The 13,265-nt window shown below is 30.9% G+C and overlaps 1 protein-coding gene across 36 annotated transcripts in view; it reads right to left on the reverse strand.

The window, feature by feature from the left end:
• Window positions 1-388: 388 nt before the first annotated feature.
• LOC145328887 (uncharacterized) overlaps window positions 389-13,265 on the reverse strand; it is a 43,115-nt gene continuing 30,238 nt past the window's right edge. For 2 of the 36 annotated variants that reach the window (XR_013882714.1, XR_013882695.1), the window contains exons 24-30: window positions 11,584-11,656; window positions 7,954-8,082; window positions 6,069-6,104; window positions 2,242-2,378; window positions 1,916-2,055; window positions 831-1,508; window positions 389-526 (exon numbers count right to left, since the gene is read on the reverse strand). Coding sequence is in view for 2 of the 36 variants with exons in the window: in XM_080172824.1 (XP_080028950.1) it covers window positions 2,373-2,378; window positions 4,849-4,890; window positions 5,200-5,493; window positions 6,069-6,104; window positions 7,954-8,082; window positions 11,584-11,656 (580 nt within the window). In the remaining 34 variants the exon portion in view is untranslated. Of the gene's footprint in view, window positions 1,509-1,915; window positions 2,078-2,241; window positions 2,379-4,848; window positions 4,891-5,199; window positions 5,494-6,068; window positions 6,105-7,953; window positions 8,083-11,583; window positions 11,657-13,265 lie in introns of those variants that run through there. The other 34 variants (XR_013882691.1, XR_013882682.1, XR_013882713.1 and 31 more) reach the window with 31 other exon arrangements.

Here is a 13,265-nt window from a genome sequence, read left to right on the forward strand (position 1 = left end):
TGTAAAATGGCGCGCGAAGCGCGCATAATTTTTTTATAATAGCTTTTAAGAAATACAAATATATTAATGATTTCTAATACTAATCATACATTATAGAAAAACGTACAATAACGTATGCTGGAATGTTCATATTGAACACAAAAACCAATAACGTACAAAAACGTACCAAAAAAAATAAAATGGTGTTCAATATGAACATAACGTACATGGTGGTCACCCTGATGATTATAGGTTACCATTAATATTTTGGCAACCTGATTTTACCTTAAAAAGGGTGTAGAATTAGTAGCTGTGGATTAGCAAGTAAACATCAGACGAGTAATAAGTAGGCAAGAATCAAACAGACCGGTTATAGAGTAGCTCAAATATTTAAGTAAAAAATACAGGATTCAGCACACCAATTCTATTATAATAGATAATAATAAATCACAACAAAATCATCACATTTACATTTTTAGATCATTGTAAGTTCATTATTTCAACACAATATGCAGTAACTTAAGATTCATCAACAATTTTAGATCAACTTTAAAATCATGGAGTTCTTAAAAATCTTGTAGAAAATTTAAAGGTGATCAAAAATTGATATTGGGGACGTTTAGAGGGGTTTAATTTCTTATTAGAGATGTTTATATTACATCTGTTAGGACATTTTTGCATCATAAAGACATTTAAAACACAACTTCAGAAGTTTAAGTCATTTTGATCCCAATTTTACGACATTAAACACAAAACTCAGACATCCGCATGAATAAGATGATAAAAATATAGAGTATCTTAACTTCATTAAATTAAACTTTTAGATAATCATTTTAAAATCTATTTGATACCATTATAATCTAGCATAGGAACCTATTTTTATGAATAAATCATGCATACATTATATTATATTATTTTTACAAAAATAAAACTATATTGAAAATATATAAAATGCAATATTAAAATAATGTCTCCGCCTTAGATGATATGTGCTAAAATTAGGGTTTTAACTTTACAAGTAAATTCTTATTGGTTGAAAAACAAACAATAATTTCAAGCTTCCTATTGGCTAAATCAACATTTGTTTAATTTCTATTGGTCAAAACAAACCTAATAAAAAAGCACAAATTACATTTTAAAAAAATCAGGATTTCTTAATGGCAGGTGCTGTAATCAAATTGGATTTTTTTCAAACTTTTAAAAGAGGAAATATTTCTAAAAACAAGGATGATCATAATCTATAGAGGGGTGCTTTATAAGCCAGAGTATAGAGCTTTTATATTTACATTGCTGCGCATAATATATACATAACATAATATTATACATAAATTACAGTGAACTTCTTTTTTACGTTGTACAATTTGTGTTACTTCGTTTCATTGATTTTTTTTATTTCTTCACTGGCATTGATGATTATTACAACATTTACAACTCGTTACTCTTTTTTTTCTTAGCAAATTAAGAAATGTACAATCTATTAGATAACTAAAATGATAACAATATAAAACAAATAACTATTAATCGGAAAACTGTATTAGATTGGTGATCAGTTAATAAGAATTTAGAAAAGTTAAAAATGTATACAATAAAATTTTTTTCATGTATGGCTACGAAACCGATTAATATCCTGTGGATAAGAACCGGTTCTGAGCCACACTGAAACATCATGTATCGTAATATATCCAGTTTCTACGAATATAAAATGTACAATCAGAATATTAAAACCAGTTTTATTAACTCGGGCCTTCGACCGGTCAGGGTTAACAAAACTGGTTTCAATCTTATCATTTCTCATTTTAATATCTGCGGAAAGCTGTATACCTATAATATAGTAAAATAAATAACTATTCCAATATTTTTTCCATTTGAAATACTTAAAAGCTTAGATACTTGTTTCAATTTTGTTATGTATTTTTTTAAACAAAATCCTCCAAACCTGATCACCAAAACAATAATAACTGATAAACAATAATAATAATAATAATAAGATTGATAATAAATGATAAAATATAAAACATAAGAATTTATATCTCCTAAAATGTTTGTATAAATGGTGTGGAGAGAGACTTTAATTTTCTGAGACAGGTTTTCAAGTGCTCTTTTATATAGTTATGTTCGTTTATGTTTTAAGATGAGAAATGCCGCGCCAATAAACTATTTCACGGCATTTTCGCATTGGAAGTTGAAATGCTGTGAAATAGTTTATTATCGCGACATTTCTCATCTTAAAACATAAACACAAATATATGAGCTTTTGAAAACCCGACTCTGGTATATAGAAATATTGGTGTGTTAATGTATGTGTGGTAGAGGCAATGGCGGGTTTTCAATTGGTAGAAATTTTCCTGTCATTTTAACAGGACGCGGTTTCATCTTGATTGATTGATTGCTTCTTATGCCTGAAAAAAAGGAGGGGTTATTAACTAAAGAAAAACAAGATAAAACATGTGGCATACAAAATATAAAAAATAAATTAAGTTAAGGGGGAAGAGGAGGAAATTTCTTTCCTATTTAATTATTTTACAAATATCAATTTATAACACTAATAAAAGAGTTAATAGGTCATTATATTAGAATATTAGAAGAATTTTGTTTATGTAAATTAAAATTGAAGTTTACTTCAGTTGAAAATAGGAATAGGAAAGTCTTATTCTACACAATTTAACTTCAATACTAATAGTTTAAAATAATTCAAAAATTATTCCTCTAAGTCGACTAAAAAAAAGTCAATTAAGTTTAAAATATAAAAAATGTTCTGTTTAAATCTTTGAAAGTAACCCTCCGTGTTTTCTTTAAGGTAAAAATAAAAAATAATTCAAGAAAATAGAAATAACCACCACCAAGACCTGGAAACTAAATATTACATACATATGATAAATAATTGCAAATAATATAATCCCATCACCATTTGTCATGCTAACTATCAGTACAAAACTACCCAATTTCAAACTAAAATTGAAATAAAGATAGCTTAAAGAAATTAATAAGCTGGTGTATCTTTTCAAACAAAGAGCAAAAAATCATGCAGTGCGAAAATAATTGCTGAAACATGCAAAAAAAAATACAGAGAATTTATAAGGAATTTAATTAAGATGTAAAGCTTTTCTTTATCGTCCTATTGAATAAACTAAATTGTTGCTTTATAAAAAGAATTATGAAAGTACAAATATCAAGATATAATGTATGATACTTTGATAGAATCCTTAAGAGAAAGGGATTCTGATAAACTTTGAAACAGAATGCGGACCTTATATAAAGTAGTATGAAAAATATGTTTAGGAATGGATGTAAGATATATTGACAGGAGAAAATATGTAGTCAATTTAGCTTTCTAATATAGACCTCATTTACTGGTCAGTTCGTTCATCCAGCTGGAGGAGAGGAGATGGGGTAAAGCGGATAGATGGGAGGGGGAAATCGTCAACTTGGCCAGCTACAAGTTTCACTTTATTAGAGTATAAGATAATCTGGTGTAAGATCCAAGTAATAATAAATCCAATGCTGCAGGCCTAACTACGTTTTACGGCTCCAGGTGTAGCCATAGGGGCAGCGGTTTTGACACTTTTGCGTAAACAGGGTGCATAGGCTTTGTCTTAGGAGTGAGAGGATAGGTTATTTGGGGGAAAAAGTTTACTTTTGGGATGTATTTTTCTTATATTTTTATTTAAAATTTTTTTTTGATAGGTCTTCAAGTCAAATTTTAATACAAAATATGCATATTTTTGAATGTTGTTTACATATTTGAAGATAAAAGATGCATATTTTGTTTTATAAGTTGAACTCTTACCACTCAAATTTTTTTTTTCATTTTTGCCTGTCCAGAGACAACATGGAGGCCTGCAATAGCCTGAACCTGGAGGCCAAATCCAATTTTTTTTAAATATAAAAAAATATATTCCAAAAGTAAACTTTTCCCCCAAATAATCTATCCTCTCACTCCTAAGCACCCTGTTTACGCAAAAGTGTCAGATCCGACCCCCCCCCCCTTGATAGCAAAATATATATATTTTGATAGGTACCATTCTTCGTTGACAATAATTAAAACGAAATAGAGTATTAGAAAAATCAAATTAACCAAGATGATATGATTTAGAAGATGTAAAAGTCTATCATATTTTTAGAAAGACCAAAAAAAAGGTAGATTATGTTTCTGCTACTAAAACTGGTTTCAACCTCCTAACAGAAGAACATTTAATTTTAGAAGACCTACCTATCCATGAAATAACAAGGATGACAACATCCATAAAAGCGAAGCACTGAAACGGTAGGACAAACGGACATTAACACTTGTATAGTGTCAGAACTGAATAATCATAATATAAATGTATAAGAGTCAAAGCAAATTTTTTTTAAAAACGCTTGATTCAGGATAATGTTTATGGACATACTTACAGTTTTAGGACTTGATTTTAGATTTGCTTCGCTCATTACATTATACTTTGTTGTCCCAGGAATCAATATACCAAAAATCAGACCAATAGGATGATTGGATCACATAAAAATTTGTTGTTAAAAAAGTAAAAAAAATCAACATGTTTAAAATGGACGTACGGACATTTTGGTCATGATTATAGAGTTACTACGCTTTTTAAATCGTACCTAACTATTAAAGGAATCACCATGCAAAATTTGAAATCGATAGGACAATTCTAACATGCCTAAATTAACGAAAAAAGCTATCCGTTACGGACGGACGGACCGACCCTAATTATAGAAAAGCTTCGCTTTTAAAAAATAAAACTGACAAACAAATAAAAGTTAAGTTTAATGTTTCTACATATGTTCAATAGTTTGGACTAGACAAAAATAAAAATAAAACATCACAAGACCCAAATAAAATAAAAAAAAACTTTTGTTCCCATTTCAAACCTTTGATTTATCTCCTTTACTTGTCTTAAATAGACCCAGAAGCTAGATAAAATAAAAGAATGAAGATCAATAATTTCGATAAATTAAAAATTATAACATAAATGAAAGTAATACCCTAATTAAAATGTTTTAAGTTATGTATCTTAATTTAACAGAGCAAATCATGAATCAGAATACTTTTAAACAATCACTTTCTTAATTACACTAAAGTATTTTGATATTTTAAAACAAATTAGAAAATTCTCTTTTTACTACCTATGAAAACTTAAAACACCTATTTAAAATAAAGACTTTTAGCCCTTTTAAATCTTATAATTAGTAAATAAAAGTAAGAGGTAAAGCATGTTATACCTTTGTCTTTTTAGACTTTTTCTTTTTCAATTGAGTATGCTCAGACGTGGAATCATTGACAGATGAATCACCATCAACACAAATTGAAGAGTCAAGATTTTGAGATGCTAGAGAAACAGCGTCGGAAGGCGCTTCGGAGGTAGCCGTCAATGACAGCTGCTCCGCGCTGCTGTCATCACAACTGCTGCTTTTCAGCTCTGGCGAGCTGTTGTCTGAAGACGCGGCTGTCTTAGCAGCTGCTGCCGATGTTAGTTTGGTTGTTGGGTTAGTTTGTGGTGTGTTATTAGTTGAGTCCTGAGGGCAAATATAAGAACGATATTACACAAAGCAGAAAATTAGTAAAATATATATCAAGCTTGAGTTGGGTAAGTAGGTAAATGTTTCATATCAACGCAGTTTTAGGTATTTCGAAGCAACTATAATATAATCTAGATTAGAAAAAATATATTATAATTGTTTAGCATTTTAAATACTTCAAAATAGCATTCATGCAAAACATGTAATGTATAAAACTATAATAATATTAACAAGCATTTCACATTTTATTGGTTGTTTTATTGGAATATAATATTAGATAAAGTAGCAAAGCATAAGAGGTTAGGAAGCCTTTCCCCAAGTCTACATTAATAGGTACTGTAGAAATATAACTAGAATGGACATTTTTCATCAAATGAGCCAGATTTAATGACATGTTTTGATAATATTGTAGGTTTACTTAAATATTTGGTAACTGCTTAAGTATATTTATATCTAACAAAGGGTAAATGTTCTTTATTTTGAGAAAATTTATCATTTTTTTGGCACTTAGGATAAAAAATGGCCACCACCATTACTTAATTAGAATTGGTGCATGCTATTTTATTTTTTACCTCTGTTTCACCTCCTCCATTGGTCAGAACTTCCTCCTAAAAAATTAAATATAATTGAAGGGATAGTTGCACGAAATACATCTTAACTTGAATTTAGTGAACTGCATATTTTTTATGTTTAATAGTTTAAACCACATCTATTGGACATGTATTTAATTTCAATTTTGTACCAAACAGTTTTAAAAATATTAAGACAATCGTATTATTGTGATATAGGTAGGTATGCAATTAATATAGCGGTCTTGTTTTCACAAAAACAGCAGGACACTTAATTTAGTTATGTCCAATTGTTTGTTATTTATTGCAATACAAAATTATACATGTTTGAGGGAATACTTATAACTTAAATTTAAAATGATTTTTCTAAAATGCACTACATGCAACTATCCCTTTTATCAAACAAATCTTAGTTTAAATCAGAGGTGACAGAAGGGGTGTGCACTGCCCTCGAAGCCCCCCTAATACAGCCAAGGGGTATGTAAAAAGTTTTTTTGTGCTTATTTACATAGCAGACACTAACTACAGCTTCTTAAAAATAATATCTTAATGAAGAAAAAATGTTTATTTTTAATATTGTATTTTATTTCATGTCTTACAAAAGTTTATTTTGAAAATTCTTTAGTCATAAAAAAAACTTTTATATTAAACTACATAAAAAGAAAATTAATACTTCAATATGAATACATCCAACATGAAATAATAAAGTCACATTATAAAATAAATGTGTAAATTCTGAAAATCACAAGCACTGAATAGAATAATAATGTTTTAACTGTGCTTTATAAACATTAAATTAATTCTTGCATGAAAATAAACTGATTAAAATAGATTTTATAATTAAATATTCAATTGAAAATTAGACTAAAATTAACAGGGGCGTTAGGGGGGGGGGGGTAAAAATTGAAAATCCTAAAATCCCCCCCCCCCCCCTTGGACGTCTATGAAAATTAAAATTCAACATATGACAAAAAGTAAAATAAGTTAAAATAAACTATTTTCTTTTCTCTCTCATACCCGCAGGGAAATTGAGTTTTTCCTTATCTTGAATTTAAACATTAAGTGACATTGGAAAATGTACCTTTAATTGAATTATCTTATGTAATTAAACTTTAGTGACATTTTCATTTATCAAGGTATCTTTCTTGTGTAAACTACTATTATATAGAACGGTAGCCTTTAAAAAATAAACTATTTACTACAACCATTAATTTATAAAAAATAGAATCTTTTAAATTAATACTAAATGTAGGTAGGTAAACATTTAAACTCAAACAATGACCATTTTCAAAAATGGCTAAAAACCCCAAACATATCCTTTAATAGATACATGTGTAATGCATTTCAGAAAGTGTGAGGGATCCTAAGCATTTTAATACACGCTTTACTTTTTTAGAACGACTAGAAATTATTTTTTGATGGTTTAAGCCAATAACTTAAAATCTGATGAAAAATGACCAATATAATCAAAAGGGGTAGTTTCACGAAATGTATTTGAACTTAATTTAGTGAACCGCATAATTTTTGCTATTTAATGGGTCAAACTATATTTATATGGCATATTTTTGAAAGAATTCCAGTTTTCTACCACGTAGTTTTAAAAATATCAAGACTTGAAAATTAAATCGTCTTTTTGTGATATATTTTCAAGTCTTGATATTTTAAAAACTACGTGGTAGAAAATTGAAATTCTTTCAATTTTATGCCATATAAATGCAGTTTAACCAATTAACCAGGAAATAATATGCGGTTTACTAAAGTGGGTTCAAATGCATTTCGTGAAACTACCCCTTTTATATAGTCAGAACCACAAACATCCAATTTATGAATAAAACTACAGAAAATGAACTAAATATTTTTTTCTCTTAAAACACTCCTAAATATGTACCTGTGAGTTGGAAAGCTGGAGCTGTTTCTCTCCGAGGGCAAGCAGTTGCTGCAGCTCAGAACATTTTTTAGCCAGCTGGTCCTTGCTAGACTTCTCAGCGGTCAGCTGCTCAGATAGACTTGAGGTATCCTAAATATAGATTTACAATTACTTGGATCTTACACCAGATTATCATGTACTTAAATAAAGTGAAACTTGCAGCTTTCTAATCCCCATCCACCCCTTTAACCCATTCTTCCCGGCCTTCCTACTAGGTAAACGAAATGACTAATATATGATGTCCATGTTTGCAGCACAAATAGACAATTTTTGCCCCGTCATAATATCCACGTATACTCTATATCATATGCATTTGTAGAATAGCAATCTAGCAATGAGAATATATCTAAATTAACTCCATACAAAATGCAATCTAAATTCATTACTTTCAAAATTGTTTTCAGTTGTAGAAGCAATATTTTACAGCTTAAATATTTCAACGTTTTTCCTTGTTTTTATTTTAAATTTAAGTAAAACAAAACTGAATTATCTAGTAACTAGCGGCTACGCCCCTAGAGACACTTGAGTCGACCCTCAACTTTCCCTTTAGTCAAAAAAAAAGAGAAAATATTTTTTGGGGGTTAGGTAGAATATTTAGCGAGGTTGATGGTGCCCTCCCTCAAAATAGTTATACAGGGTGCGCCACATATCTAGGGACTTTTTCTAAATTGTAAACAAATGAACATAAAATCGTCAATTTTAAAGATTTTATTAAATTTTAAAAACTGGGAAGCAAACTAGGTATAGGACTATTAGATCATTGAATAAAATCGCCGGCAGCATCAATCACCGCCTCTACCCGCCTCCTCAACCGCCGGCAGGCCAAGGTCAGAATGTAACTGTCCAAGCTGGCGAAGTTCTCCTTGATAGTGGCAATGATGGAGGTCTTTATGGTATGGGTACGTCTATTGGTGCATGCTTCAAAGTAGCCCAAGGTCCAAAAGTCCATTGAATTAAGATCGGGCTGCTGGGAGGCCCCGTTTCCTTAGGAATGTGAGTAACCGCACGATCCAAATTCACCCAACTTTCAAGCTACCCTTTGACACGGAGGCTCTTATTTGGACCACAGTTGAGCTAGAACGACGTTCTATACCTTTTTGGAAATGGCAGGAAGATTCATCTAGGGTTGTCAGCGCAATTTATAGTCTAAAATGATTTTTAAGTTCCATTTGGGTCTCTGACGTCAAGAAACGAGAAATTTTCACGATTTTACACGATTTTTGACGTGTTTGACATCTCTAAATCTGCCACGTTTCACTTTGTCGGAGTACTAAAGCCAAGCCATTTTAGATAAAGAGCTGTAGTCTTTTCTAGTGTCTTACTTCTGTATCTAACAGTATCCCCAGCAAGTTGCATAACTCTAGCTCATCTACAGATGGGCTGAGGTCTGATTTAGTGGGCCCTAGTTAAGAGTCCAGATTATACCACCGGAGCACTTCGAATTTGCCTTGTTGAATATAAGCGCGGGCAGCTCGGAGTACGAGCCCATCTTCGCCCAAAGATTTTTTTGTGCTAAAAGGTCATTACCTAAGCTTTTTATAGTGGGGTCAAACGTCCTGATTGGTCAAGTAGTTTTGACGCTATGTCCGTTTTAAAAAAGTCCCTAGATATGTGGCGCACCCTGTAAATCTTCACTGGACCTATAACAATTTTCACTGTAAAGAAGATCAATGTCAGTCCCGTGGTTAGTGAAATCTTGAAATATGGACAAAAACTGGTACATGGTATAAAAACACGGATATACTTACAATACTTATTTATAATTATATTTAGATTTACTCTTATGAAACAATATTGACAAAAAATAGAAAAAGTCTGCATACACTATTGGGGCCAAATTTGTGGATATCCAACAAACCATGGAATAAAGAAAATTTAGGAGCTTAAATGAAGACAAAGCTTTCTGAAAAAATGCATAAAGAGGAACATCACTGAATTAAAATTGCAGGGATCCTAAAGAATAAGACAATGAATACCTAATTAATACTAATTTCTAATGATTAAAAAGAAAATTAATTTTATTAACATTGAAGTCATTGGTTGAAAAGTTTGGACATTATTACTTTCAGACCCACCAATAAAAATTAAATAAAGTGGTTATACACTTTCGGTAACAGTGTAAATTACATTCCAATGTTCCCTTTCATTTAAGCCTAAAAAAACTACTTCAATCAAGCTATATTTGTATTGTCTACTTTCAAAACTTTTTTTTAGTGTTTTTAGCACCTTGATTACGAGATTCATAAAAAATGTAGTCATTCCCCGCTTTCTCATAAATAGAAATAGACAATTTATTTGTGTATACTGTGCATTATTTTTTGTCTATAGGTATATACATTTAATAATTATAATGCAATGGAAAACATAATCGTCAGTTGTATCGGGAATAAATCTATAAATTCTAGATGGATCCAGTGTTTGGGACCTTTTTCGTCTGTTAGAAAATTGCTTTCTACTCTTTTGCAGCGACTTAGACGTGTCAATAATATTGTTTGATATTAAAACTTCAAAGACCAAATTGAAAGTCGGCATAGGGTCCACGGGGTTAAGACATTTAGTTATTTAACTCATTCTCCCTCTATTGTTTTGTTCAAATGTATTAGAAACGATGCCATTTTTACAACCGGCAGAAATACAACTCGAAAATTTTTTTGCCAAAATGTATTAACCTCCACCAAAAAAATCAACTATAAATACGTTTATCACTGGCATTTGTACAAGATACATCCGTTGATTTTATATCTAGTGACAATACCTAATATATCCAATAATATCCAAAATAATAAAAATATTGTCGATTTAAATGAAAAATAAGACTATTATGAAGAGAAGATAGGTAATAATTTCAAATAAATTTGAAATTTTAAAAGGGTATGTCAGGTACTGTAACCATTAAACTAATTCACAAAACAAATAAAATAAAGTAAGGACGTGAAATCAAAGGGTAGGTTGCCTGTAAAATATTTGTCAAATGATAATACACTTCATTTAGTAGGATCTGGTTATTTCCACCAAGACAAAAAAAAAAAAAAAAAAGACTATGGTGTAACTTATAAGGGGCGGGGGGGAAGTTTTGACACATTTGCGTAAACCTGGCACCTAGGCTTTATCTTTGGACTGAGAGGATAGGTTATTAATGATAAAATCATTCTTATATGATGAATTTCACGAAGTTTTAAGATTTTTTGGATAGGCCTCCAGGTTCTGGAGCTCCAGACCTCCAGGTGGTCTCTGTACAGGTAAAAATGAAAAATGAAATTTTTTTTTTAAAGTTACTGGTCAACTTATAAAACAAAATATGCATCTTTTTTAATATTATTCACATATTTGAAGAAAAAAGAGGCATATTTTGTTTTATAAGTTGATTTGTAACTTAAATTTTTTTTTTTTTCATTTTACCTGTACAGAGAAATTCATCATATAAGAATGATTTTATCATTAATAACCTATCCTCTCAGTCCAAAGATAAAGCCTAGGTGCCAGGTTTACGCAAATGTGTCAAAACTCCCCCCCCCCCCCTTACCGTTTTAGATCATAAAAACGTGTCGTAGTTATAGAATAGCTGCGCTACATGAGCGATGATTTATTTACCTTCAACTTAGCCAGAAGTTCATTATTTTTAGATTCCATCTCTCCCACCTTCTTCTTTAGATCACTGCATTCACTGAAATTTTAATTATTATTTATTTAAATATCCTGAATTGAATAGGTATAGACAAAGTTTGAAGGCTATGCAACTCAGGGACTGAAAGGGATAAGACAATGGTCGATAAATTGATGTACATCCCCAATGGTGATGCATAAATTACCCCCCCCCCCCCTATGTAGATTAAAATTAGTGGTTGAAACGTTTGGACACTCAACTTAATGAATCAACCAATCAAAATTCTCCAAAGTTGTTGAATCAACGAATTAGAAAACGTTATTATAAAAACTTTGGGACTAGTCAATAGGGATGGCAATCCGGATCCGGAATCCGCCCAATTTTTGGGCAAATTTTGGAATCCGAATCCGGAATCCGTTATTTAATAGCGGATTCCGGATTCTTAATTGGTAGACTAAAATTACAAATACAAATAACATTTTTTTTCAGACAAAACTTATTTAAAATGTGGCAGACATATACCTAAAAAGTATTTTATTGTTTCTTCTTAACTACAGGTATAATGGTTGGTAGCTAGCATCCAAAGTTGCGTTTTTTTTGTAAGTATTTATTTTCATTTCGAAGCTTTTCATGCTTCATTTTTTTTTTGAAAAGGCTTTTAAAATACTGCTAGAATCCGAAATCCGCCACTTTTTTGACGGATTCTTTTAAGAATCCGGAATCCGAATCCGGCCCAAAAATTCGACGGATTGCCATCACTACTAGTCAAATAAACAGCCTAATGTTTCCTCCCTGCATTAATGCAACTACTAGTATTCCTAAAGAAAGTACGCAAGTCTTAAAACCAATGTAGCATATTAACTTAAAGAATGTAATTTCGAAATCTAGACAACCACTGGATCATTCTTTCCACGTTTTTTTTATGTATTTTAATCAATATCTGGGGTTAGGTCAAGTACTCCTGCAAAAGGAAATATTACCCCCCCCCCCCCCCTTCACACACACACACACAAACTTTCCAACTTATATATTTATATCTTATTCTTTCAACAATTTCATGTCTTGAATATGATTTATAAAGAAAAAAGTTAAGGAATGTTTTAGTGTTCCTTTGTTTAAAAATTAATTTCGCTTTTATTTTCGCTGCGAGATTGATGCATGTTGTCATTCTTGTTACATTATACTATGGTTAATTAACAATGATGATATGAGAGGAAAATTAAGTGTACTATGTTGTGAGCTAAGATAATTAATATTCAAAATAAGATGAATTTCAAAATTTAAATATTTTTAATTATAAAAAATCATTATCTAAGTACAAATGAATAAAAACCTTAGCATAAATATGCTAATCCATATAAAGTAACATGATGTCTGTCTGTTTGTACCGAAGGATCTCGCTAGCCGCGGCACTGAACCGATATGGTTCTCATAGGTCCTGGGAAGGTTTATAGCTTTCTGTTGGGAGGGTATAACCACCATCTCAAAAAAATCGCCAAAAATAAAATGTCGCCTAGCGGATATTTTTGGTCAACACCTGGTCTTAATATATATTGAAAAGTTGAAAACATTTTAAGAGGACTCTAGGGGCGTAGCCGCTAGCAGGGGGGGGGGGGGGGTTAATGCAACCATATCGTAATCAATGTATAAATGGCACTTAGAATTCGAA

The sequence above is a fragment of the Acartia tonsa genome, chromosome 9, assembly GCF_053477335.1.
Source record: "Acartia tonsa isolate MP-2025a chromosome 9, ASM5347733v1, whole genome shotgun sequence".
Taxonomy (NCBI): domain Eukaryota; kingdom Metazoa; phylum Arthropoda; class Copepoda; order Calanoida; family Acartiidae; genus Acartia; species Acartia tonsa.